The following is a 23,211-nucleotide window of genomic DNA, read 5'->3' on the forward strand; positions in this document are numbered from 1 at the left end:
GATTCAACTAATCAAACTTTACTACTTAATCAAAGTTTATTGTCAGATTTAGTAGTTTAACTACTGGATTATGGCTTTCTAGGACTGGAGTTTGTGCTGTAGGTTCTAGTTTACTTATCATAACTTTTATCATGATGTTAAATCAAATTGGAATCACCAGTGCTGTTTAGATAATCTTGTCTGTGTTGTACCCTGTGTTTACTATTTGATCTGACTAAATTAATTTTAAATCACCAAATCAACATAAAAACACTTTGTGTCGACTTATTAAAAAGCTTCAAAAAGCTTTATGTATTCTTTTATACACCATCATACCCATCACCCAGAAATGTATTAAATGAAATGATATATGCATATATCAACCTAAAGCATCTTATTTTAGTGTAAGATGCATTCTTAACTACAGGTGAAAACAACACACACACACACGTAGAACTCACACTCTTCTTGCTTGGGTTGAGCAGGTTGTGCAGGAATTTTCCTCCACCAGCACTCCCGCCTGCGCCCTCCTTTTTCTTGTCGTCTCCGATCTTTAGCGTGGAACAGTTCTGTGGCCGAAAGAGTGATGCCAGCGAGCCCCAGGACTGTAGCCCTCCGTCCCCTGAACCTCCACCACCCCAATCTCCATCCCCCTCTCCCTCCAGCTCCCACGAGCTGGGGGTCCTGGGGGTCCTGGGTGCCCCTGTGCCAGGCTCTTGGCCCTGTAGCACACGGCTCTTAAATTGGGAAAGCGTCCGCTGGTAGCGCTCCAGGGTCTGAGCCCAGAGGTCTAGCAGGGCCCCACCACCCAGCTCAAGAGCCAGGGCCCGTGCATCCTGGAAACGGGATGGTGGGATGGGTGGGAGGGAGGAGAGAGGAGAAGAAGGGGAGGAGAGCGGAGATGAAGAGGAGACCACATCACACCACTGGGAGGCCTGTAAGAAGAGGAAACATTAGAAAGGCACGTGTTTGCACAGGAGTGGGTGCTTGTCATATACAGTACCTCCAAGTAGTATTCAACCCCCTGCAGATTTTCCAAATTCAAAAAGTTGCAAATAATTTAGAGTCTTCAAACTGTGAATAAGAGTAAAATTGATTGCCTAAAAATTACAAACAAAAAGTAAATTAGAATACACTTTAAACATAAAAATTAGGGTCAATTATTATTCAAACCCTAGGTTTAATATTTTGTGGAATAACCCTTGTTTGCAATTACAGCTATTAATCGTTTTTTTATAAGACCTGATCAGGCCGGCACAGGTCTCTTGGCTCACTCCTGCATGCAGATCTTCTCTAAGTTGTCTAGGTTCTTAGAGCATCTTTTGTTGACTTTGATCTTGATCTCCTTCCACAAGTTTTCAATTGGGTTAAGGTCAGGAGACTGACTAGGCCACAGCAACATCTTTTCCCTCTTAAACCAGGCTTTGGTTTTCTTGGCCATGTGCTTGGGGTTGTTTTCCTGTTGGAAGATGAAATGACGACCTGTCTTAAGATCCATGATGGAGGAGCGGAGGTTTTTGGCCAAAATCTCCAGGTAGGCTGCATCTTCCTGTGGATGTGGACCAGATGGCCGGGCCCCTTGGCTGAGAAGCAGCCTCACAGCATGATGTTGCCACCACCATGCTTGACTGTAGGGATGGTATTCTTGGGGTCGTATGTAGTGCCATCCTCTCGCCAAACGCCCCGGATGTGGTTGGCACCAAAGACCTTGATCTTGGCCTCATCAGACCAGAGAACCTTGAACCAGTCTGCCTCAGAGTCCTCCAAGTGATCATGATCAAACTTTAGATGGGCCTTGACATGACGCTTTCAAAGTAAAGGAACCTTACGGGCTCGCCTGGAATGGAGACCATCGCGGTGGAGTATGTTACTTATTTTAATTATTGAAACCAATGGCCCCACCACCATGAGATCTTCCCGGAGTGCCCTCCTTGTTATCCTTGGGTCAGCCTTGACTGTTCGGACAAGCCTGGCCTCAGCACGGGAGGAAACTTTGAAAGGCTGTCCAGGCCATGGAAGATTAACAGTTGTTCCATAAGCCTTCCACTTCCAAATTATGCTCTCAACGGTAGAGACAGGTAGGCCCAATTCCTTGGAAAGAGTTTTGTACCCCTTGCCAGCCTTGTGACCCTCCACAATTTTGTCTCTGAATGCTCCTTTGTCTTTCCCATTTTGACCATGTATGAGTGCTGTTCACTTGTTTGGGGAGGGGCTTTTATAGTCAGAAAAGGTGGGAAAAAACAGAAAATTAATCCAAGCATATGAAGCTCATTGTTCTTAATACTTCAATTACTTCTTAATACTTGAGGGAACCAAACAGAATTCTGGTGGTTTGAGGGGTTGAATAATAATTGACCATCTGGTGAACTTTGCAAAATTGTAAAAAAAAATAAAAATAAAAAAATAAACAGAGAAATAACAAAGAAATAACATTCTTTTTTGCTGCAGTGCATTTCACATGTCCAGGCCCATCTACAGTACACAGTACAATGCTAAGTTAACTCTAAATGTGTAAACCTGCAAAATCTGCAGGGGGTTGAATACTACTTGGAGGCACTGTATGAGCATGTAATACCTCCGTAAGAGTGGACAGAAGTCTCTGAGTGTTGTCCAGTTGTGTCCAGCAGTCAGACAGACAGTGTGACATGTCTCTCACTTTCTCTCTAATTGGAGGGAGTCGGTTAAGGACCACCCCCAGCCCCTCCCATTCAAGCTCGGACCAGCTCTCAACTTCTCCCAGCACCACTAGAGTCTCACTATGAAGTTCCTTCAACCACACAAACAAGTAAGTGCACATGAATACAAAATTAACAGCAGCAAAATGTCTATAATCTCATTAGACATAATTACACATAATATTAGACTAAATCACAGATGCACACTCACCATGGCAGACTCCCTAAAGCTCTTGAACTTTTGCTGTTTGAGTGAAAGGCGGCTGAGGGAGAGAGGAGGATCCTTATATTCCTCCAGCTGCTCCTGCACACTCTCTATGTCTTGCTCACACTGAGGGAGGAGAGAGAGGAGGAGAGATTTGCAGTCTGTTTAATGGTTTTGCAATGGCGTACATAAGTGCACACCGACCCACACATATAAAATTAATGATATAAGATATAAGATGAAAAAACAGTACAAATATTTATTTCCCTCATTTTGATTACCTTATCCAGTTTAGCCACTAGTGCTGCCAGTCTACCAAGTGATTCAAGGTCATGACCTTTCTGGTTAGAAACACGCACCAATCGATGGAGGGCATCATCAACACTGTCATAAAGGTCAGAGGTTGCAGCCAAGGCAGCCCTAAAAATATGAAGTACCCAAATATATAAAATGACACCGAAAGGTTACAAATAATGAAATGAAAAAACTCTGATATCCAAAGTGTTTGTTCGAAATACAGAATGCTTATTTGCGCTCGCACAAATGATTCACCATGGATTAGGATGGAAAAATCAAACCGCCTAATTAATCCAACTGTGTTTACAGTTTACAGTTATTTAGTTAGTTTCTATGGCTACCTGCAGTCTGGTGACCTTTGAGCCAGTCCGGATGTCCCACTAGCCAGTCCAGCCAGCCAAGCCCCACCCCTCCTTTGTAGCTCTGTGAGACGTTGGTCAGCCAGAACATTTGTCATCAGCTGCTTGTGTTTGTCAACACTGAGTGGTATAGCCTGGGAGTAAAGAGAGAAATGCTATTTTTTGCTAAACAGAGAAACTGCAGTTTAAAAACTCCCCTATTAAGTATATTCTAACAGTTACACAATTGCGGAAACTGATTTATAGGCAAAGGTATGTCTGCCTAGCACATTTTATGGGGTCTAAATGCTTGTAAACCCTCCTGTTTTTGTTAATATTGTTATTTTACAACAAACCTGGTTGCTCAGCTTTTTATTGTTATATTTCTAATTTCTACTGTCCAAATGCCACTTCCCTTTATACTTGTACTTATACTTATACTTATACTATACTTGACAAATGGTTACCACTACTCAGAAAAGTGTCCTTTAAGCTCAACCCTAGTAAAACCGAGCTTCTATACATCCCAGGTACCCCCAACCCTTACCATGACCTCAGAGATTCCTTCGGAAACTCCCTGGTATCACCCTCTGAAGCTGCCCATAGCCTGGGCATAACTATGGAAAACCAGTTGTTGTTCTCAACTCATCTAATCTAACTTGGTTTTGCAGATTTCTCCTTTTTAACATGCAAAGTATTTGGCCCTTTCTCTCAAAGGAATCTACCCAGGTACTTGTGCAGTCTCTTGTGATCTCAAAGCTAGACTACTGCAACTCGCTACTTGCTGGTCTTCCTCTAAGAGCCATCAGACGTCTACAACTTGTCCAGAATGCAGTAGCACGACTGATCTTCAATCTTCCAAAGTTCACACATGTTACTGCTGCACTCCCTTTATTGGCTCCCAGTAGCTGCACGCATCAGATTTAAAAACTTGATGCTTGCCTACAAAGCCAAAAATGGACCAGCCCCTCCATACATGATGTCAATGGTCAAAGCCCAATCTGTATCTTGAGCACTTCGAACCTCAAGTACAGCTTGTCTTGAAATACCATGCTTCAAGTCTCATAGAAGACAAGCATCAAGACTATTTTCTGTCCTGGCTCCTAGATGGTGGAATGAACTTCTGCTTGCTGTCCAGACAGCAGAGTCCCTTGCAGTCTTGAAACACAGACTGAAGACTATTTGTGGAAAATTTAAATGGCCACTGACCCTGCTTCTATGTTGACTAACTGTACTTATTGTAGGGTATTGTTTATTACATTGATGTTGACTAACAAACTCTAGTAATTATTGTTTATAGCACTTATCATTATCTAAGATGGAGTTTATGTATTTTGTACTTCTAGGCAACAGCACTGATACCTACTGTATTTCTACAGTATTCTACTTCATTAGTATACTGGACTCTAACCTACTCTCCTGGCTAGGATGTATTCTATGAGTGAATGACAAAGCACTTTTGTAAGTCACTCTGGATAAGAGCATCTGCTGAATGCCATAAATGTAAGTGTAAATGTAAATGTGCTGATCGGTCCTTGGAGTTGCTATAGGGCAGATTATTTCCTAATCCTAAATACCTAAAATTGGGTAAATCAAAATCTCAAATATTGGATGCTTCATTCTATCATCTCTTATTAGGCCTTAAACAGTCACGTATTTACACATTATAAGCCATTTTTTCCCTTGTCGCTGTGTTAGTTTGTCTAATACTAGCATTCACTTCTAGTCCAGCCTTACTCAGGCAAGCACAGTGTCGAAATACCATAAGCCTAGCTCTCCATCTACTTCCCAACTTACTTGAAAACTTTACATTGTGCTTTGTAAGTATATTTAATACTCATTTTCCCTAAAAAGACCAATTCAAAAGTCCTACCTCCATGAAACAAAGTCAATAGGTAGTAATCCTCCCACTGCCCAGGCCCACAATAATGTTATACAGACAAAATTATATTTTTCTCTTGGTTACATGTTTTCAAGTCTTCATCTTCAAAAAGGCCTCAAGAACCACATGGCTAATTTAGGTTTTGAAATCTTAAGAATTTGCACTTTATGTAAAATCATGTACATTTGTGAGTGCACACTAGGCTCAGAGCTTTTACCCAACCTGCACAAATCAGTCCTACAGAGTTTTACAATTGACTGAACTTTAATGATCAAGAAAAGGCTATTTCAACACTATATAGCTACCAGATGCCAATCAAAACCAGGGGTGTATCTTACACTGCCTATATCTTGCATATCCAGCTCCGACATGAACATTTTAACAGGTTGTCATGAACCTTTATAGACATGGGAGAAATATAACATGCAGGAAACCCACCAATACATCGAAATAATGAGATACATTTTAAATTTGGTGCACTTCCTCTGTGAATTTCCTGTGACATACTGTAATTTCACATGAAACTGAGTGGCACTACTCCATTTTCAAACACATGTACATCTGCATCTAACTTCACATGACACCGAGATAAAATTATCTCTGTGAGACAGACACCTTTTCCAAAAGAAGTGCTTTTATAAACCTTACAGGTTTTTCAGACTGCTTCACTATTTGGAAACAACATATTAAAATTAGTCCTAGGCTTTTCTCCTGGTTGCCTCAAAATTGCTCATAGTAAACTTTTGAATCACAAACTAAATAATTATTTTTAAAAAATGCAAACTTTTGGAATGCAAAAAAAAGGCAAACCAAATCTAGCATGAATTACCTGCTGGTTATGGGATTTACAATGTAAAATGTAAACAGAAAAAAGTTTAAAGTTAAAAGTAAAAAATCTCTTGTTTTGTTTGAGATTAAAAAAAACACAACAGTAACACAATAAAAAAACTCTTCAGGACAGAATTCCTTGCAACTACATATGTTTCTAAATTCTGAAAGTAATCAGGCATATTGATTCATTGCTATTTTGACCTATACTGAAAAAAATGTTTAGTCTAGTCATAACCAGATTTCACATAATTGTTCACATCATGGATCATGAGTCAATAGGATTCAATGTAACTATTTAGTGCTATAACAGTAATTTATTGCTATTTTAGTAATTGCAAATCTTGCGCTACTAGCAGCAAACTTGAACCCTGGGAACCAGTGCTTGCAGCTCTATAGGTAACAGTGGTTTATTACTACAATACAGTGGTTTATTACTACATTACCTTAATGCAGTCAGGAAGTGGCTCTGTGTCCATAGACTGCAGTGCTTCTCCCAGCAGATGGAGGGCACTCTCACATCTTTCTCGCAGCTGCTCCAGGCTCTATAACAGAAGAGGAGATCAAGAATATAGCTCTGTTTGAAATAGCCTACTACATACTGTATACTGCATACTGCACTCTGTATATACTGCATACTGGATACTGGCCAGTAGTATGCAGTATCCAGTATGCAGCTTATGAAAATAATACTACAAGGTCATGTGAACGTATGAATATTCTGTGCACTTGGGAAATATTTTCCGCAACTATTGCATAATAGGATGCAGTACACTTTGATGATAGCTCTGGTCAGGTACTGGAATATTTGGCAGAAGTAGTACATCATCCAGGCATCTTGGAAAAATGTTTTTTCTTTGCATATTGCATATGACATACTGATTTGGGGTCCAATCCGTATGCAAGTAGTACGTAGTCAGCTATTTCGAACAGACCCAATGTGGTTTACTGCTATCGGGTTAAACTTAATGTAGGAATAGGAGCATTTACGTTTACTGGCAGGGTTTTTTTGTTTGATGTTTTTTGTTTTTACTGATGCAGCTAAATTCAGTTACTAAGTACAATGTCTCTTTTGGATGCTAAATTTACACAATAGTTTCAGTTCTTCAGTAAAAGTAATAGAAGAGCAAAAAGTATGCTCTTTTTAGTACAGCCATTGGGCAACAAATAGACATAGAGAGTTATGACTTTCCAGGGTCGTTAGAATAAGGGACTATCTTTCACAGTGAAAAATTACATGACCGGTTGTTCATTTCTAAAGAAATGTTGCTGGCTTGTTAAGACTTGTTTGAGCACCTTTATATTCACTGATTTATTTTAAAATTAAATGAAAGTGCATTATAACTATACAATATACAGTTATTGTAAAAAAAAATACAGGATCTCTTACCAGCCTGAAACCAAGCCAATCAGTATGCGAGTGCTCGAAGTCTCCATCCAGTTCTTTGGTCAACTGATGCCTGTCCACATACTGCTGAAGGACACCAGTACCTCTCACTAAATGTACCTGAGACTTCAGTGAATGGGAAAGGGTTTACTGTATTATTTCATGGTTCTATTATACATTTCATTGGTTAATTAATTTGTTTGCTTGTGTGTAATATGTAATATAATTATGCTCTATTATTATGTGAGGGTATGCACCTCTATCCCATCCAGACTTGGAGGTGTCGACTCTTGCTCTTCCTTTGTAAGAATCAAAACAGAGTGAAGACCAGCTGGTACCTGAAGCTAAAAAACATACATGCACAAACCCAAATACAGAGGAACTGAGTGGAAAATTTCATATACATAATAACACTTTCCTTAGCTAATATTGTCATATGTACACACACACACACACACACACACACACACACACACACACACACACACACACACAGACAGTGTCACCTTGAATAACCGTAGGGCAGAACTGCAGAGATCCGAAAGAGGAGCCTGCCTACTGTCCACCAGCACAGTCAAGCCTTTCTCCCGAGTTACAGGTCTGTTGTTCAGAAATAATATAAAAAATGACTGCACCGATTGGTAGGCTAGGGTCATGGCCCAATGCCCATTTCTGGACAGATTTAATTCATCCCACAGGAACTGCCCTATTATATATAAAATCATTTTAACTCATGGATGTGACATGTTGTGTGAGAACACATTCTGCTCTGAAGACTGTACAAGGTTGCTAAAAAATATAACAAAAGATAATGTTTGTTGTTGCTGTCTTAAAGAAATTCTTTAGCCAAACCTGCCAATGTAGCATTTGTGGAACAGCTAGTGGGGATCAGTTATCAGTTTTATATATATGTAATTAGCATAATGCTGATACTAGCTTTCATTCATCATTATCAATGTTTGCATTGGTAATCTTTTTATTTCTTTTAAACACCATTGGTAGAGTATGTTACCTGGTGAGGCTGTAATAACATGACAGTAGTTGCACTAAGTCATTGACATGGTAACCTTCTTCAGAGGTGTGTGCTTCTGTAATAACCAATGATCGCCCAAGTCTGTCCACAGTACCTTTAGAAAGATGAAGATGGAGACATAAGATTTAAATCTTTGCAAGCTCAAACTAGACCATATTCTTTACCCAACCAGACTTACCTGTCAATATGAATTTTCCAGATTGGAGGAGATCAACATCTAAATCCCCAAGCAGAGGAGGAGCTTTAGGAGATTGTCCATTTGATTGGTCAGAAGGTGCTGATGATATCATCTCTTTTGAAGCATGGTCAGGTAAAGATGAGCCTGACTGAGTCTTTGAATCAGGGAAGTTTTCTGATTGACCTTCTGGTTTCTCAGCTGACAAATCAACAAAACAAGACACTTTACAACCATGGAGAGGAAGCCATATATAACACATATAGAATACTGTGTGAAGATATGACACATTTCAAAGTATTACACTATAGTTTAAACAAACCTCCACTTCTGTCAGCAGACAGACGTTCTGGTTCATTCCCACTGATTAACACACAATCTGTTTCCACCTTTGATGGTCTATTAAGCTCTTGAGAATGGCTGTGCTTAGAGAGAGACGATTTAGCTGATGAAACAGAAGTGATGGCCAACTCGCTTGCTTTGTTCTGGCCCTTTGATGAACTGAAGGCTCCCTTGCCTTTATGGTTGCCATGGGCACCAGATTTGCCCCTCCCTTTGGCCCCTTTAACTTTCCTCTTCCTTCTATTAGCAAATTTAAAAAATAAAGCATTAAATATTTATGTGAAATTTAATATGTACGCAACCTAATTGCTTGCTAATTTGCCAATACGATCAAAAGGAAACTTTATCAAACACAACAAACATCATTAGTGTAATGAATTAGGAAAGATACATTTGGTATTACTTAGCTACAGTACAACTTAGAAGTTAGCAAAGGGATGCCTAAAACTTGACTGTTGTGAGGACTGTGGTTGTGTGTGTTTTGGGTGATCTAGTTTGTTATGTTCAGAAGTGGGTAATAATGAGTAACATGCATGTAGTTGGCCATTTTACTTTGGCATTTGATATTTTGTTTTGTTTACTCATTTTTATTTTCTACTGTTTGCTAATTTACTCTGTGGCATTTAGTGTGACACAACTGATTACTTAACGTTTATTTTCTAAGGGAAAATACTTTTTTGCCTACTCTACCCACCTCTGGAGATGTTATACCTGGGTGCTCGAAATCCTCCTGCTTTGACTTCCTTTCCCCTGGGACACAGACATTGCTCCAACTTCCCAGCATGCCTTTCACCAGTGACGCTGCCAGTACCCGATTGAGAAAGGGTCTTTTCTGGATTCTGGTGTGCATTATGGATTCGCTTTTGGTCTTTGGAGTTTCCTGACTCTTTGGTTGTGCTGTGAACATTACAGAGGGTGTCTAACTCCCTCTTCTGAGATAAGTCCTGAGGGGGATTTAACTTTGTTTCAGATCTGTTAGCCAAATATTGGCCAGAGTCTGAATTTGCTTTATCCGTCACTCTGGTCCCTGTATTATCTGCAGCACTGAATGCACTACTAAATTTTCTTCTAGCTTTATCCTCCCTATCTAAAGTGCCAATCAATGAACTACCATCTTGAAAACCATAGTCCAAGTGGAGACCTTGATCTTGATTTGATTGATCCATTGCAGGTTTGCCAGCTGTGTATGTGTCTATTTCATTGATATTCTTAGATATAGAAGAACACATATAATTAGAGAGCCTCCCTTTATGACTCTCACTCCAGGGCAGTGTGCTTCCAGGACCCTCCCTCTCCTTTCCCACACCAGGCCGCCTCTCATTAGCAGCACCCTTCAAATAAAGTCCTCTGCTTTCCTGGCTTGCTAGACCTCCACCACCTTCATCCAAGCCGTGGCATAGCTGCCTCTCTCGGGCCAGGTTGATGACCTGAGGCAGGGGTTTTAAGTTAACCGAGCCCCTGCAAGAACCAGCTCCGTCCTTCCCACTGCTGCAGCTTTCCTTCCTGCCCAGACTCCCGGTTCGCCCCCTTGGCTCAATCCTGCCACAACCCCAGGCCTTCCCCCTCCGCAGCCGGATGGCCTTGGTGCGGCGGCACAATGGCAGCGTTTTAGTCTTGCAGATCCCGTGCATTTCAAGATACCGCTGCCTGGGGTCTGTGCCACCGTCCGGACCCCCCCGAGGCTCCAAGAGCTCCACATAGTCTCCAGAACTATCAGCTCCTGGCTGGTTCTCACTGGCCCGCCTCAGGTGCCCAGACATAGACCCAGATTCAGCCTCATCCCCATCCGGAGGAAGGTCATCCTCTTCGTCCCAGGACAAGGAGTCGAGCTCTCCTGAAGAAGACACCCTGCCCAGCCCAAGTCCTCTTGTATTTGGGGAGAGGTAGTCAGGGCCAGGGGGTTCTGAAGAGGGACACTCCAGGCTTGACAGAGGGTCAGAGGGGTTATGGAGAAGTTTTGGGTACACCACCTCATCCCATGGCAGACGGACCACACCATCAGATGTACTCACCAGACAGGTGTCTAAACCACAACCTCCTAGAGAAAACAGATTAACAGAACAGTATATAAAACAACTTAAGAGTAGCTGACCTTTGCAAATTTTAAGCTTGTTACACCATATATGTAAAGTAGATTTTTAAGGTAGATTTTGCTCCTAATTCTACCTTAACATGAAGATAATCTACATTAACATGAAGATAATATTTGCCTTTACTCTTTGTTCTCACCTTCTCTTTTGCAGCCACGTTCCTTGTTTATGCAGTGCAGCCACTCAGCTGTGAACACTAGAGAGTGCTGAGACTCTGGCACCAAGACCTCCTGAATGTTTCGTCCACCTGGAGCAAGGCACTTTAGAGCCAGACGGGGACAACGTGTGGAGAATGGCACCACCTGTAGATAGAAGTCCGTGCTGCCCAAGAGCCTCCAGTCAAGAGTAGCGAGCTGAACCACAACCTTCTCTCCCAAGCACAGTGGCCAACCAGAGTGCAAGAAAAGACAGCCCAAATACTGAGACTTAGAGAGAGAGAGACACAGAAAAACAGAAAAAAAGAAAAACTGAATGACTGCACTGTAATAAAAGAAAAATTACACTGTAACATTAAATGTACCAGCCATAATTTACATGCACCACACTGCTTTTTGTATTGCTCTAAATCTGCCATAACAGCAAAAAAGTAGTGAAAAAAGTGAATAAATTCTGTGAGCCAAGGAATATAACACTCTAAGGGACATACTTCAAAGAATAGTCATTCTGGCTGAGCCCAAAGAAGCTTGTTCTTATCTTGCTTCAAACATACATCCTCCAGTTTTGGAAATCTGTTTCTTTACTTCACCACTTTATTTTCAGGGGCTAAGAGTCAAGTTAACTAACCCAAAACTAGCTAATGTACTATTATAGCTAGTACATCAAATGAACATGTCTAACCTAGTTAGTTACAAAGGTCAGGTAGTATTCACTCTTGGAAGTCTTTGAAGCTGTGGAAAGGTATTCATTAAACTTCTCCCTAAACTGCATAACAAAGCAATTATCAGCATCAGTGAATTACATCAAACGCTCTGAAGCCATTTTGCACATCTTTAACTGTTTCTATCCAATTGGCTCCATCAACTGTAGTAAAGCTTGCTATGACCACCTACAGACACAGTGCCCTTAAGGAAACTTACTCAAACACAAAACAACTGAAGCTTCCACTGGGATCAAACCTATGAGCTTTTGGGTCATAGCTAAGTTCCACATTTTCCCTGCCTGTTTAGCTTCTGTGAGAGAGCTGTTTCTTACCTCAAGAGTCTTGTCCTGAGCTCCTAAGCTGGATTCTCTGTGTACTGTTTTTAATCAGTCAAGTTCTATTGTCCAATTACATTTCCCCTCTCTCCTCTCTTCTTTCTTTTAATTGAAACAGCTCAAATTAGCCCGAATTATACCATACAGCTTTACTCTCTCTCTCTCTCTCTCTCTCTCTCTCTCTCTCTCTGCCTTTCCTTTTTTCTGTCTCTACACTTCTCTTTGTCATTTATAGTCATTTTGTGAGATACAAAAATATATTCAGTATAAATAAAAATGTTTCACATCTTTAATTACTTTATACGACCCCCTCAAACCAATTTCGTCCATCTCTTGTACACACCCCTTTGTTTCGTCATTAAAACGGCCCCTTGTTCTGTCCGCTCTACACTCTGTCCCTCTTTCTCAATGTGCCTGTGTCCCTCCCCCATTTCTCAATCAATCCTCTATAACCACAGACTTCACTCTCTCTCCTTTTCTTGCTCCCTTTCTCTTTCTTCTTTTCTTTCTCCCACGAGTAGTAGCCAGGGCCCCCATTTCTTCACCCCCCTCCTCTCTCCCTTGCTTTCTTTCTCTGTCACATGCACATATGGTAAGAATTATAGTCATGACTCACAGCACAGATTTCGTCCCAGCCAGTTCCTCACAGCAACAAAGAAAACAGAGCCGGCTGAGAATCTGTGTGTGTGTGCGCGCCTGTGTATATGGATGTGTTTATATAAGAAAGTGTGTGAGAGAGTTGTGGTGTAGGAATGAATGAGGAATACAGACAGACATTGTAAGTACAGCGGTGTGTGTGGTAGGGCATGTGAAGGAATATGTGCATGTGTAAATATCTGTGAGTAAACATGAATGCATATGCTTCATTAAGTGCCTGTTCGAGAAAGGCTTTCTGCTTAAATGTTACTATGGGGAAAGTAGAGCAAGTTCGCAAGTGAAGGAAGGAGTAAGTCACCATATCGTCATGAACATAAAAACAGAGAAGGGAGAGAGTCCAGGGTGAAAAAGGGAAGGATCACCAAGTGGGTGAATGTGATCAAGTGAGAGACTGAGTGAGCACATGAGAATGAACACTTACACAGGCATGTTGCTGAAGTCTGTGTAGTAGGTGTTTGGCTGGGATAAAGAAATCCAGCAGGTACCTCAAACTGTCATGCTGATAGGTAGACTCTATGACAGAGAAGACCTGAAAACACACACACACACACACACTCACAACTATTTACATTCTACAAGCAAAGCTAACAGGTGAGGTGAGAGAAAGAAAGGCACTGACCTGGGAGAGGAGAGGAGGAGCAGTACTCTCAAACGGCGGATAAAGGGAGGAGAGTGCCCCCTGCACACAGTCCTCCACCGCCTCCGAACCCTCCAACAGACAGAGAAAAACAAGGTAAAAACATCAGATACTGACTGAAGTTTATCTAAACAATCAGAACAGCAACATTACATAAACATACCCACAGAAACCATTGAAATGAAGACGAGAGAAAAAAGGGAGAGGAGAGACATTTGCAGAAATGTTGAGAGTTTGTTCCACTTAAATTCTGAGACACAACTTCCTGTTGAGCATTCCAAGGACTGTCAAACACTTTCTGCAGGTCAAACGGCGGTTAAGACCTTTTCAGAAGTTATACTGACCTGTAAACTTCCTCCTCAGAATAAACAGTCAGACTAGATCATGTACACAAACCTGTGAACCCTCTCCCTCATGAAGCATGTAGATAACACAGAAAAAAGGCTGCACAGCATTTTGCATGCAAATCACACTCTTTAATTTAGCAGTACTGTTGCCATAGCCACTGACCATGACTTTTACCCTTTTTCCTGATTTTTCCCTCTTTCAAAATTTTAACTTCTTGCTACTTCCATCACTTCTCACACTCCTCCTCTCATCTCGTCATTCCTCCCATCTCAATGTCCCTTCTCTCTCATGTCTTGCATCACCCTCAATATCATCTGAAAGTAACTGCAACATTTCCTTATAAACTGTAGAGTTCTCAAGAAGTTATAGTGGATAGGTACCAAAAAGGGTGGGGGTGGAAAAAAGTGAGGGATGACTCGGGGAAAATGCGCCAGGACAGGGTTTTTATGAAAGGCCAAAAACGAGTGGGAAGACAGGAATGAGAGAAAAGAAAAACAAACTTTAGGGGAAATTGGCAGGAAAGAAAGTTAAGGGAGATGGAAGATAGAAGAAGATGTAAGGATAATGGGGAGGACTGTGGAGTGTGGAAAGCAGGCTGAAAGAGAAAAGGAGGCTCAGCTTTTGCTTTGTTTTGTTTTTACCATGTTTGTCCTTTCGCATTTTTGCCTTTTTCCTTTGTCATTTCCTAATGTTTCTACCAGGATGTATTTTTCCCCCCAAGACCAATCTAAAAGGTGTATGTAAGAATAAAAGCCAGTCCTGAGCTGCTTGGAAAGGCACACTATTGGCTTTGCAAAGTTTCAATGCCCAACTGGATTTTGTCAAAAGGAGAGTCTTTTGACCCTCTGCAATTTATGACAACTTAAACTGAAACTAGTTTGACTTAGTAATGCACAACAGCATGTGATTTAATTCTTGATTTTTATAGGTCTGAGGCCAGGTCTGCGAAAACTCTTACTCTTACTCATAATTTAGTACACCTGCAATAACATGTGAATGCAGGAAATTAATCTTAATAGTTGCTATACATAATTTTTACACTGAGGCTATTTTTTTAAAGAAGAGCATCAAAAATAATATCATGTTATGAAATGACACTTTTTTGCCATTGTGGATATGTGTCTCAACTTGGTAAATCAAAGATCAGTACACTGCAGAGAGGAAACTGCAGTCTGAAACTTACTCACTTGCTCCTTTGGTTAAACACCTTTGCTGTTTTAAAGATCCCAGTTAATTAATCACTTCATAAAGGTCTTCTGGGTACATGTGTTACTACAAGCACATGGCAGCCCAAACAACAAAATCAAGATACACACTGAACCAGACAGCTCAGGGTTTCTTTGAATCACCGTCTGTTTGACCAGAGTCTAACAGTGATTCATATCAGAAATCTGATCGGAAATCAGGTAATATTTTCTGAAACAGTTTGATGTCTTCCATTAAAAAGTACCTGATCTGCAAATGTGCTAAAGAGGAAAGCCTGTAGTTATTATGTGGTCCAAATCTCTACGCACAATGTTAAATAACTGTCATTACTGAAATACTGGTTCATTACAATAAAATTTAACTCTTTTGACATGTCCAAAAGAGAATAATGTGGTTGCTTTTGCATAGTCACGGTGCTTCTTTACGTTTTGTTAGCTTGACTATTATATTGTTCTGATCTGCTCTTTGTAGACACACAGCTAAAAAGTAAAAGCATATGCACTGATTGCTGTCTGCCTTCTGAGATGAATTCAGGCCACCAGCCTGGATATGACCTTTGAGGTAAATAGGAGTCTTCTGTTTCAGGTATGCTACTAATACTGCACTTTTTGGTGCTAAGTGTGAACAGAACTAAAGGTTTGCCCTGAGCTGAGCTTGACATGTCATCACTTATGACTTTTGACATGCCTGCTCATGGGTCAAAACAACTGTTTTAATAGGGCAAGTGGTAGTGTGGACTAGAGTGGACTAGCGAGCAGTGGTAGCTGGTGGAAGAGAGTGGCCAGATGTTCTATATCAACCCAGGAAGGTCCCATATTTCACTGTGTATATTAACACATTTTCAAATAATGTCAATATGTCCTGTAGTTGCAAAATGTGAAATCCATATTTACATTTACAGCATTTAGCAGATACTCTTATCCACATGCTAGCTTCCATGCTAGTTTTCACATTTGTTTTATTACACACAGACATTTCTAAATCTGAAGTTTGTGTAAGAGAATTACTTCTTTGCAAACCATTAACTGGGTAGTTTCAATTCAGGTGACAGGTTGGAAGATTCATTCTCTTTTGACATCTTGCCTGGTCGCCTTATGCAGGACTCTCTCAATGTCATCATAATTCATCATCCAAGCAGAGGAGAATGGGTCCCTCTTTGAGTCTTAGGTCCTCTCAAGGTTTCTTCCTCATGCTCTAGGGAGTTTTTCCTTGCCATTGTCACCCTTGACTTGCTCACTGGGGGCTTGGACACGGACATTTGTAAAGCTGCTTTATGACAACATCTGTTGTCAAATTTATTTATATAGCACTTTTTACTTGACTTGATTATTCGAGAGCATACTGAAATACTACAAGATCATTACTTAAGTCTTGCATCAAATAATATCTTGATAAAGGATTGGCTGACTTTGAAAGGACCTGTGGCTCCCAATATTATAGGAAATATTGACATTTTTATTTGCTTTATGGCCTGACATGTGCCAGGGAATTCAATTGCTGACAAAAAATACACCCTGCACAGCTGTGTGTGTTTGTTGCAGACTGTGTCCAGTAAGATGTCTATGTACAGGAGGTTTTATGAGGGCGATGGGTACATGTCTCTTCTGTTTAACTTCCTCTCTTTCCAGCCTGAAAACTGGCCGTTTCCAACATGAGGATCTGAACCTCCTCAAAGTAGAGAGTATAGAAAGAGAGAGAGAGAGAGAGAGAGAGAGAGAGAGAGAGAGAGAGAGAGAGAGATAGACCCAACAATTAGAGAGAGGGGAAGATATTAAGGAACAGTATGATAGAAAACAGATGCAGGAGAGGGAAAGCAATAAAGAAACCATGCCAAAAGAATGGGAGAATGCTGAAGCATTGACAAGATGCTCCCCCATTTTGATTCATCCTGTTTTTCCCACACCCAACAGGTCCCTACAGAACCTTGAGCCTTTCCATGAGCCTTTTTCTTTACATCTCTTTTTCTCATAAAAAAATACAAGTACAAATAGATGTAGCAGTAACCAATAAAGCCATTTGCTTTTTGCAGTCCTGCAGCATGAGAAGGCATGTGTTACATAGTCCTTTGTGCAACTGCAGATTTAAGAAACACCATTTATGTTGTGCATATGTGGTGTGTGCTTGCAGATATACATGCACATAAACTGACACCTACTGTCTGTGTAGGGGTTTTTCATCTCTCTCTCTCTCTCTCTCTCTCTCTCTCACTCTCTCTTTTCATTCCCTCACTTTCCCATTCTGTCTCTCTCTCACACACACACACACACACACACACACACACACACACACACACACACACACACACACACACACAGTCTCTTTCCCATCCCTCCCCTCTCTTTCTTCCTTTCCAATGTGGAAAATGCAACATCACCCCAACCACCAAGTCTCCAAGTCTCCCTAAATAAAGCAGGCCTCTCCCTCCCTCCCTCCCTCCCACCCACTTGCCCTCACTCTGCCAAATTACTCCACCCTGTCCCACACACCAAACACTGGCTTCATCATTATAAAGGGCTTAGTTTCTCTCTTAATGCAAAAGCCTGCAGTTTTTCTCTCAATTTTTATCCCAATTGTTCTTCCTATGTTTATTAGTTCTTATGATTAAAACTGCACCTGTGTGTTTGTGTGAATGGTTTGGTTTAGTGTGTTCACCGATGTAAGTGCCTGCACAACAATCCAGCATACTATAGCCTGCCTAATATCCTTAGACCATAAAACCATCCTGTTTTTCCTCCCTTCTCATCAGATCCTGGCAGAAACGTTGACATGCTTAGTGTTCTGTTTCTTGCCTGAACTTTCTACTGTTTATTACTATTTATTTTTCTTTGAGCTTAGCTTTCAGACACGTATTTATTTTATTTTTTAATTTATTTTACTAATACGGAATGGGGGGGGGGATCACATTTACATTTTGCTAGAACGAGTTGGTTTGGGAATCGTTAAGTTTGCTAAAATGTAACTACACGCGTAACTCAAATATAGCTTAACTGCGAAAACAGACCATCGCTACACCAAAAATGTTCAAATGTTTGCACATTTAGTATGGCTAACCTATGAAAAAGCAATCAGAAAAATAAATAAACAAAAAAATAAAAGTACTGAATACCTCGTCAAGTTATCGCCCCTTAATTAAAAACAAACAAACAAACAAAACCCACTTCTTTCTCTGTCAGTTTATTGCATCAATGCATTGTAGAATCTCTCGGTCGGAATCTGCGCTAGTGACAGGGGGAATTCCCGAACCCAACCCTCACCTAAAACCGTATAAGAAGTCGAAAAATAAATTTCAGAGGATAAGAACAGGAAGCAGAGTCAGTTTATCAGATGCCCCTTAATACGGTTTAATGGAAGCACATGTTTGGGGGAAAAGTAGCATACAGTAAAATGCTGAAACAAGACTGTTATAGAAATTGTTATATTTTAAAATACAAAACCCCATAGTCGCTCGAATGTGTTCATCGTGGACAGGAAACTGCTGAATACGGCATAACCGGGGGGAACTTACCATGATTTAGTTCGTCCGTCGCTTCTGCCTACATTACTGTTTCTCTCGTCAGTTCACTCGAATATCCACAGTCTAGTCATGCATGTCAACCGATCTTGTCAACGTCAGTCTGCCCAATATTTTAATGAAAAGAGACAGCCTGAGATTGTTAGGAGGCATTATATCGACAGTGCTCTTCTTTGCCGCGCTTCACTGACCGCTACTTCTTAAGAGCGCCACGGGTGAAGCATTTTTTCCTTGTCGCTGATCTCAGCCCCTCCCTAAAAGGAACGCTACAGTCCCTCTCGCAACCGCCACTCCACTCAACCTTTCCAGTATTTCTCCCTGGACAGGATAAATGTATAAACACTGAAAAATGGACTGCTCATCTGCGTAACATATTTCCTTCACACGTACACACAGAAACACACACAGAGACAAATACACTTATATTTTATCTAAACGTGGGGTTTCAACTTTTTATTACCGCAGCTAAAATTATTAAATTGAACCCTAACATTATCTCCAGCAGCTACGTGGGGGTAGTTTAGGTTTCCCCCCCAAATCTGTATTTTGTCCATAAAATACAAATAATTATGCCTTTGTGTCATGGTTTTATTATAGCAAAGAAGGATAAAACCCACACGTGCGCGCGCGAACATAACCCCCAGATAATGTCTATACTTTAACAAACCCTCACTTACAATATGTTTGTCCACAACAGGAAGGCTGTAGTCCAACACAGTTTGGTGATTTCTCGGGTCAATCACCCCTACTAAACCTGATTAATTAATGACATTAATTAAGATTAATTAATAATTTAAATAATGTAAAAATATCTACCTGTTCTGATCGTTATAAAAATATGAAACAAAAAATGTGTAATAGCGACATCTGGTGTTCGCAATATAATTAAAGTATCTAAATCTCTGAACTAAAAAAGTGCCTGCGAAATAGCAAAGTTTGAAGAAGCAAATTTGATCGACTGTTTAGATTTAGGTAAACATATATATTTATGTGCATACCGTTTTAAATTATTGAGAACATATTCAGTTGTTGCATCTCAATATTATATGGCATAATATAGTCAACATAAGAGTACAGATTTGAAATTAATACATGAATTTGCCTTAAGCATGATCAAAGTCATTATGTCAAAGAGTATTACTTAATTGGCACTTAGGTGACACTACTGACCATTATATTGCAGAGCTAAGATATCTATGCACTACATGTGAATTTGGTGCTGCTGAGGATGAGATGCTTCAGTAATGTTGTTCAGCTGGTAGAGAATATACTACTAGTGACATAAAGGTCATGGTTTCAATTCCCTAGGTACACATATAGTGTATATTATAAGAATTTAGTTCAACCTCAAGAAGACTGTGATGATACCTGAAATTGAAACCACTGTGGTGGAAGCTAACGTGATAGCAAGAGCAGCAGATAATGCAGACCATGTTATGCAGCTGAATAGGATGGGAAACTGGCACAGGTGAGGAGCAGGAGGTGTACATTGTGGCTACAAGGACTTACCATACCTAGATGTGACTCTTGACTTACCTTATCTAGATAGAACTCTGGCCAGCATGCTGGTACATTTCCTGAATGCTCTGTCAAACATGTAGGAAGTAATTTTCCCAGTGTGTATCATTGAGTTAAACGGCATGAATAGGTTATTGTACCTGAAGTGACTGTATTGAGCATGAGGCACAGGTAAGTGATAACAGTGGACAGACATAGAACATTTACATTTGGAAGACACTCTTTTCCTAAGCAACTTACAATTACATTACAGAGATACGGAAGCATAGTGTTAGAAGTCCTTCCACAAAAAAAACCTTAAGGCTTAGCATAGAGCACTTGCCCAGAAAGGGAATTAAACCACAGTCCGCCTAGGAAAGGCAGTGCTGCTAGTGGTAGTGGACAGTTTTCCTCTGTCACATAGTGAGGAAATGCTTTCAGATTTATGAAAGTAACAGTTTTCTCCACATTAGCCCTTCAGGAGGCATACCATTCTTACCAAGTTCTGTTGCCTGAGCACAACTGCAATCTCACAGTATTCATCAAACATAACAGACTTTTTATTTTAAATGGACACTGTATGGACTGGTGTCAGCATCTATTTACTTCCAGCAGGTGATGTCTGTTATCCACGCTATACCACCTAGTGTTGCCTGAATGGTATTGTTCTTTCTTGAACATATTGTGTTAATAACAAGGCTTCAACCTAATGCCTCCCATTTGGCTGCTGTGTTAGATGCTCCATCACCTCTGACATGGTGAGCCTTCATTCATTTTGGGGCCTCACATTCTGATATATAAAATTCATACCAAATTATGTAGCTATGGAGCTGTTGTGTAGCCAGATTCATGGCTCTACTTCACTTGTCTAGACATCAAAAGCTCAAGAGAAATGCCTACTATAAACACCTCTGAGAATATAAGCTGTCCTTAACACAGTGGAATTCACACTAGCCCAAGCAGAGGAAATATTCAGCATAGGAAAAAGAGGTACTGGCATGTGTGGGCAACAGAGAGATGGAGCAATTACCTATGGGTTACACACTTTACACAGGGTACAGATCACGGCCCCCTGACTACACCAGTGCTTTCAAAAGAACGTGACAGCATAGCTAGATGATGAGTCAGGTCTAAGCCATTCATTTATGACATCCAGTACAAACCAGGAATGCAAAAACCACACAGCTGAATGATTGTCATGTCTTCCAAAGCCAAGTGCTGAGCCCAGTCTGGGAAATTTTGAATGGGTACATTATATGGACAAAAGGATTGGGACACAAGTCTTAATCACTGAAATCGGGTCCCATTGCTACAGGTGCATAAAATTAAGTATCTAGTCATGCAGTCTGCATTTGCAAACATTTGCAAAAGAATGGGTAATTCTAAAAAGCTCACTGAATTCAAGCATGGTACTGTAATAGGTTGTCACCATTGTAACAAGTGAGCTTGTGAAATTTTTCCCTCCTAGATATTCCACAATCAGTTCTGAGTGATGTTATTGAAAAGTGATTGTGTTTAATTCCAAACTTTCTCTCGCATTAACATCTGCACAAAAACTGTGCGGTAGGAGCTTCATTGCATGTTTTTCCATAGTCAAGCTGCTACATGCAAGCCTTAGAGTCATGGCCAAAAGTTTTGAGACTAGCACAAATTTTGGTTTTCAAAAAGGTTGCAGCTTCAGTTTTTATGGTGACAATTTGCATTAACTCTAGATTGTGAAGAGTGATCAGATGAACTGCAATTCATTGCAAAGTCATTCCTTGCCATGAAAAGTAACTTAACCACAAAAATGACTACATTTCAGTTCTGCCACAAAATGGCCTGCTAACATCATTTGAGTGATCTTCTTGTTAGCTCAGGAGAAAGTGTTAACAAGGACAAGGCAGCTGATATCACTCTGTCATGCTGATTAGAAGAGCAGAGTGGTTGCTTTAAAAGGGTGGTGGTGGGTAAAATATCCTTTTGTTAAGCATGGTTACCTACATGCAGTCATCATTGCACTGCATCAAAAGGGCTTTATAGGCAAGGCCATTGCTGCTTGTAAGAGAGCACCTAAATCAAACATTTATCAAATCATCAAGAACTTCAAGGAGAGAGGTTTAATTGCGTTGAAAGTCCAGAAAATGCCAGGACCATCTCCTAAAGAGGATACAGCAATGGAATCAGGTCACCACCAGTGCAGAGCTTGCTCAGGAATGGCAGAAAACAAGTCAGTGCATCTGCATGCACAATTAGGCGAAGGCTTTTGGAGGATGGCTTGGTGTCAAGAAGGGCAGCAAAGAAGCCACTTCTCTCCAAGAAAAACAGCAAGGACAGACTGACATTCTTCAGGAAGTATAGGGATTGGACTGCAGAGGACTGTGGTAAAGTTATTTTCCCTGATAAAGCCCCCTTCAGATTATTTGGGACATCTTGACAAATGATTGTCTGGAGAAGAAAAGGTGAGCGCTACCATGAGTCCTGTGTCATGCCAACAGTGAGGCATCCTGAGACCATTCACGTGTGGGGTTTCTTCTCATTCAATGGAGTTGGTTTGCTCAGAATTTTGCCTAAAATCACCACGAATAAGGAATCCTCCAGGAGCAAATTCTCCTAATGATCCAGGAACAATTTGGTGATGAACAATGCTTTTTTTTTTCCCAGCATGACAGAGCACCATGTCACAAGGCAGAATTGATAATCAAGTGGCTCGATGAACAAAACGGTGAAATTTTGGCTCCATGGCCAGGCAACCCCAGATCTCATTCCCACTGAGAACTTGTAGTCAATCCTCAAAAAGAGGATGGACAAACAAAAACACAGAAAGTGTAATCAACACCAAGCACTGAGTAGGCAAGAATGGGTTGTCATTAGTCAAGATTTTGCCCAGAAGCTGATATCCATGATAAAAGAAGGGTCAACACTGTAAATATTAAATCTTTGTTCAAACT

General features: G+C 40.7%; 1 protein-coding gene across 10 annotated transcripts in view; it reads right to left on the reverse strand.

Moving 5' to 3' along the window:
- arhgef40 (Rho guanine nucleotide exchange factor (GEF) 40) overlaps positions 1 to 19,034 on the reverse strand; it is a 28,890-nt gene extending 9,856 nt beyond the window's left edge. For 3 of the 10 annotated variants that reach the window (XM_081714458.1, XM_081714459.1, XM_081714460.1), the window contains exons 1-17: positions 18,779 to 19,034; positions 13,702 to 13,791; positions 13,504 to 13,611; positions 11,371 to 11,656; positions 9,853 to 11,179; positions 9,122 to 9,381; positions 8,803 to 9,000; positions 8,604 to 8,718; positions 8,098 to 8,191; positions 7,849 to 7,935; positions 7,595 to 7,717; positions 6,651 to 6,749; positions 3,498 to 3,649; positions 3,141 to 3,279; positions 2,866 to 2,985; positions 2,555 to 2,746; positions 441 to 914 (exon numbers count right to left, since the gene is read on the reverse strand). In XM_081714458.1, the coding sequence (XP_081570584.1) occupies positions 441 to 914; positions 2,555 to 2,746; positions 2,866 to 2,985; positions 3,141 to 3,279; positions 3,498 to 3,649; positions 6,651 to 6,749; positions 7,595 to 7,717; positions 7,849 to 7,935; positions 8,098 to 8,191; positions 8,604 to 8,718; positions 8,803 to 9,000; positions 9,122 to 9,381; positions 9,853 to 11,179; positions 11,371 to 11,656; positions 13,504 to 13,611; positions 13,702 to 13,791; positions 18,779 to 18,781 (3,867 nt within the window). In that variant the 5' untranslated portion in view covers positions 18,782 to 19,034. The remainder of the gene's footprint in view (positions 1 to 440; positions 915 to 2,554; positions 2,747 to 2,865; positions 2,986 to 3,140; positions 3,280 to 3,497; positions 3,650 to 6,650; positions 6,750 to 7,594; positions 7,718 to 7,848; positions 7,936 to 8,097; positions 8,192 to 8,603; positions 8,719 to 8,802; positions 9,001 to 9,121; positions 9,382 to 9,852; positions 11,180 to 11,370; positions 11,657 to 13,503; positions 13,612 to 13,701; positions 13,792 to 18,778) is intronic. The other 7 variants (XM_027022870.3, XM_027022868.3, XM_081714457.1 and 4 more) reach the window with 6 other exon arrangements.
- Positions 19,035 to 23,211: the final 4,177 nt, after the last annotated feature.

The sequence above is a fragment of the Electrophorus electricus genome, chromosome 5, assembly GCF_041902795.1.
Source record: "Electrophorus electricus isolate QZ-2024a chromosome 5, ASM4190279v1, whole genome shotgun sequence".
NCBI lineage: Eukaryota > Metazoa > Chordata > Actinopteri > Gymnotiformes > Gymnotidae > Electrophorus > Electrophorus electricus.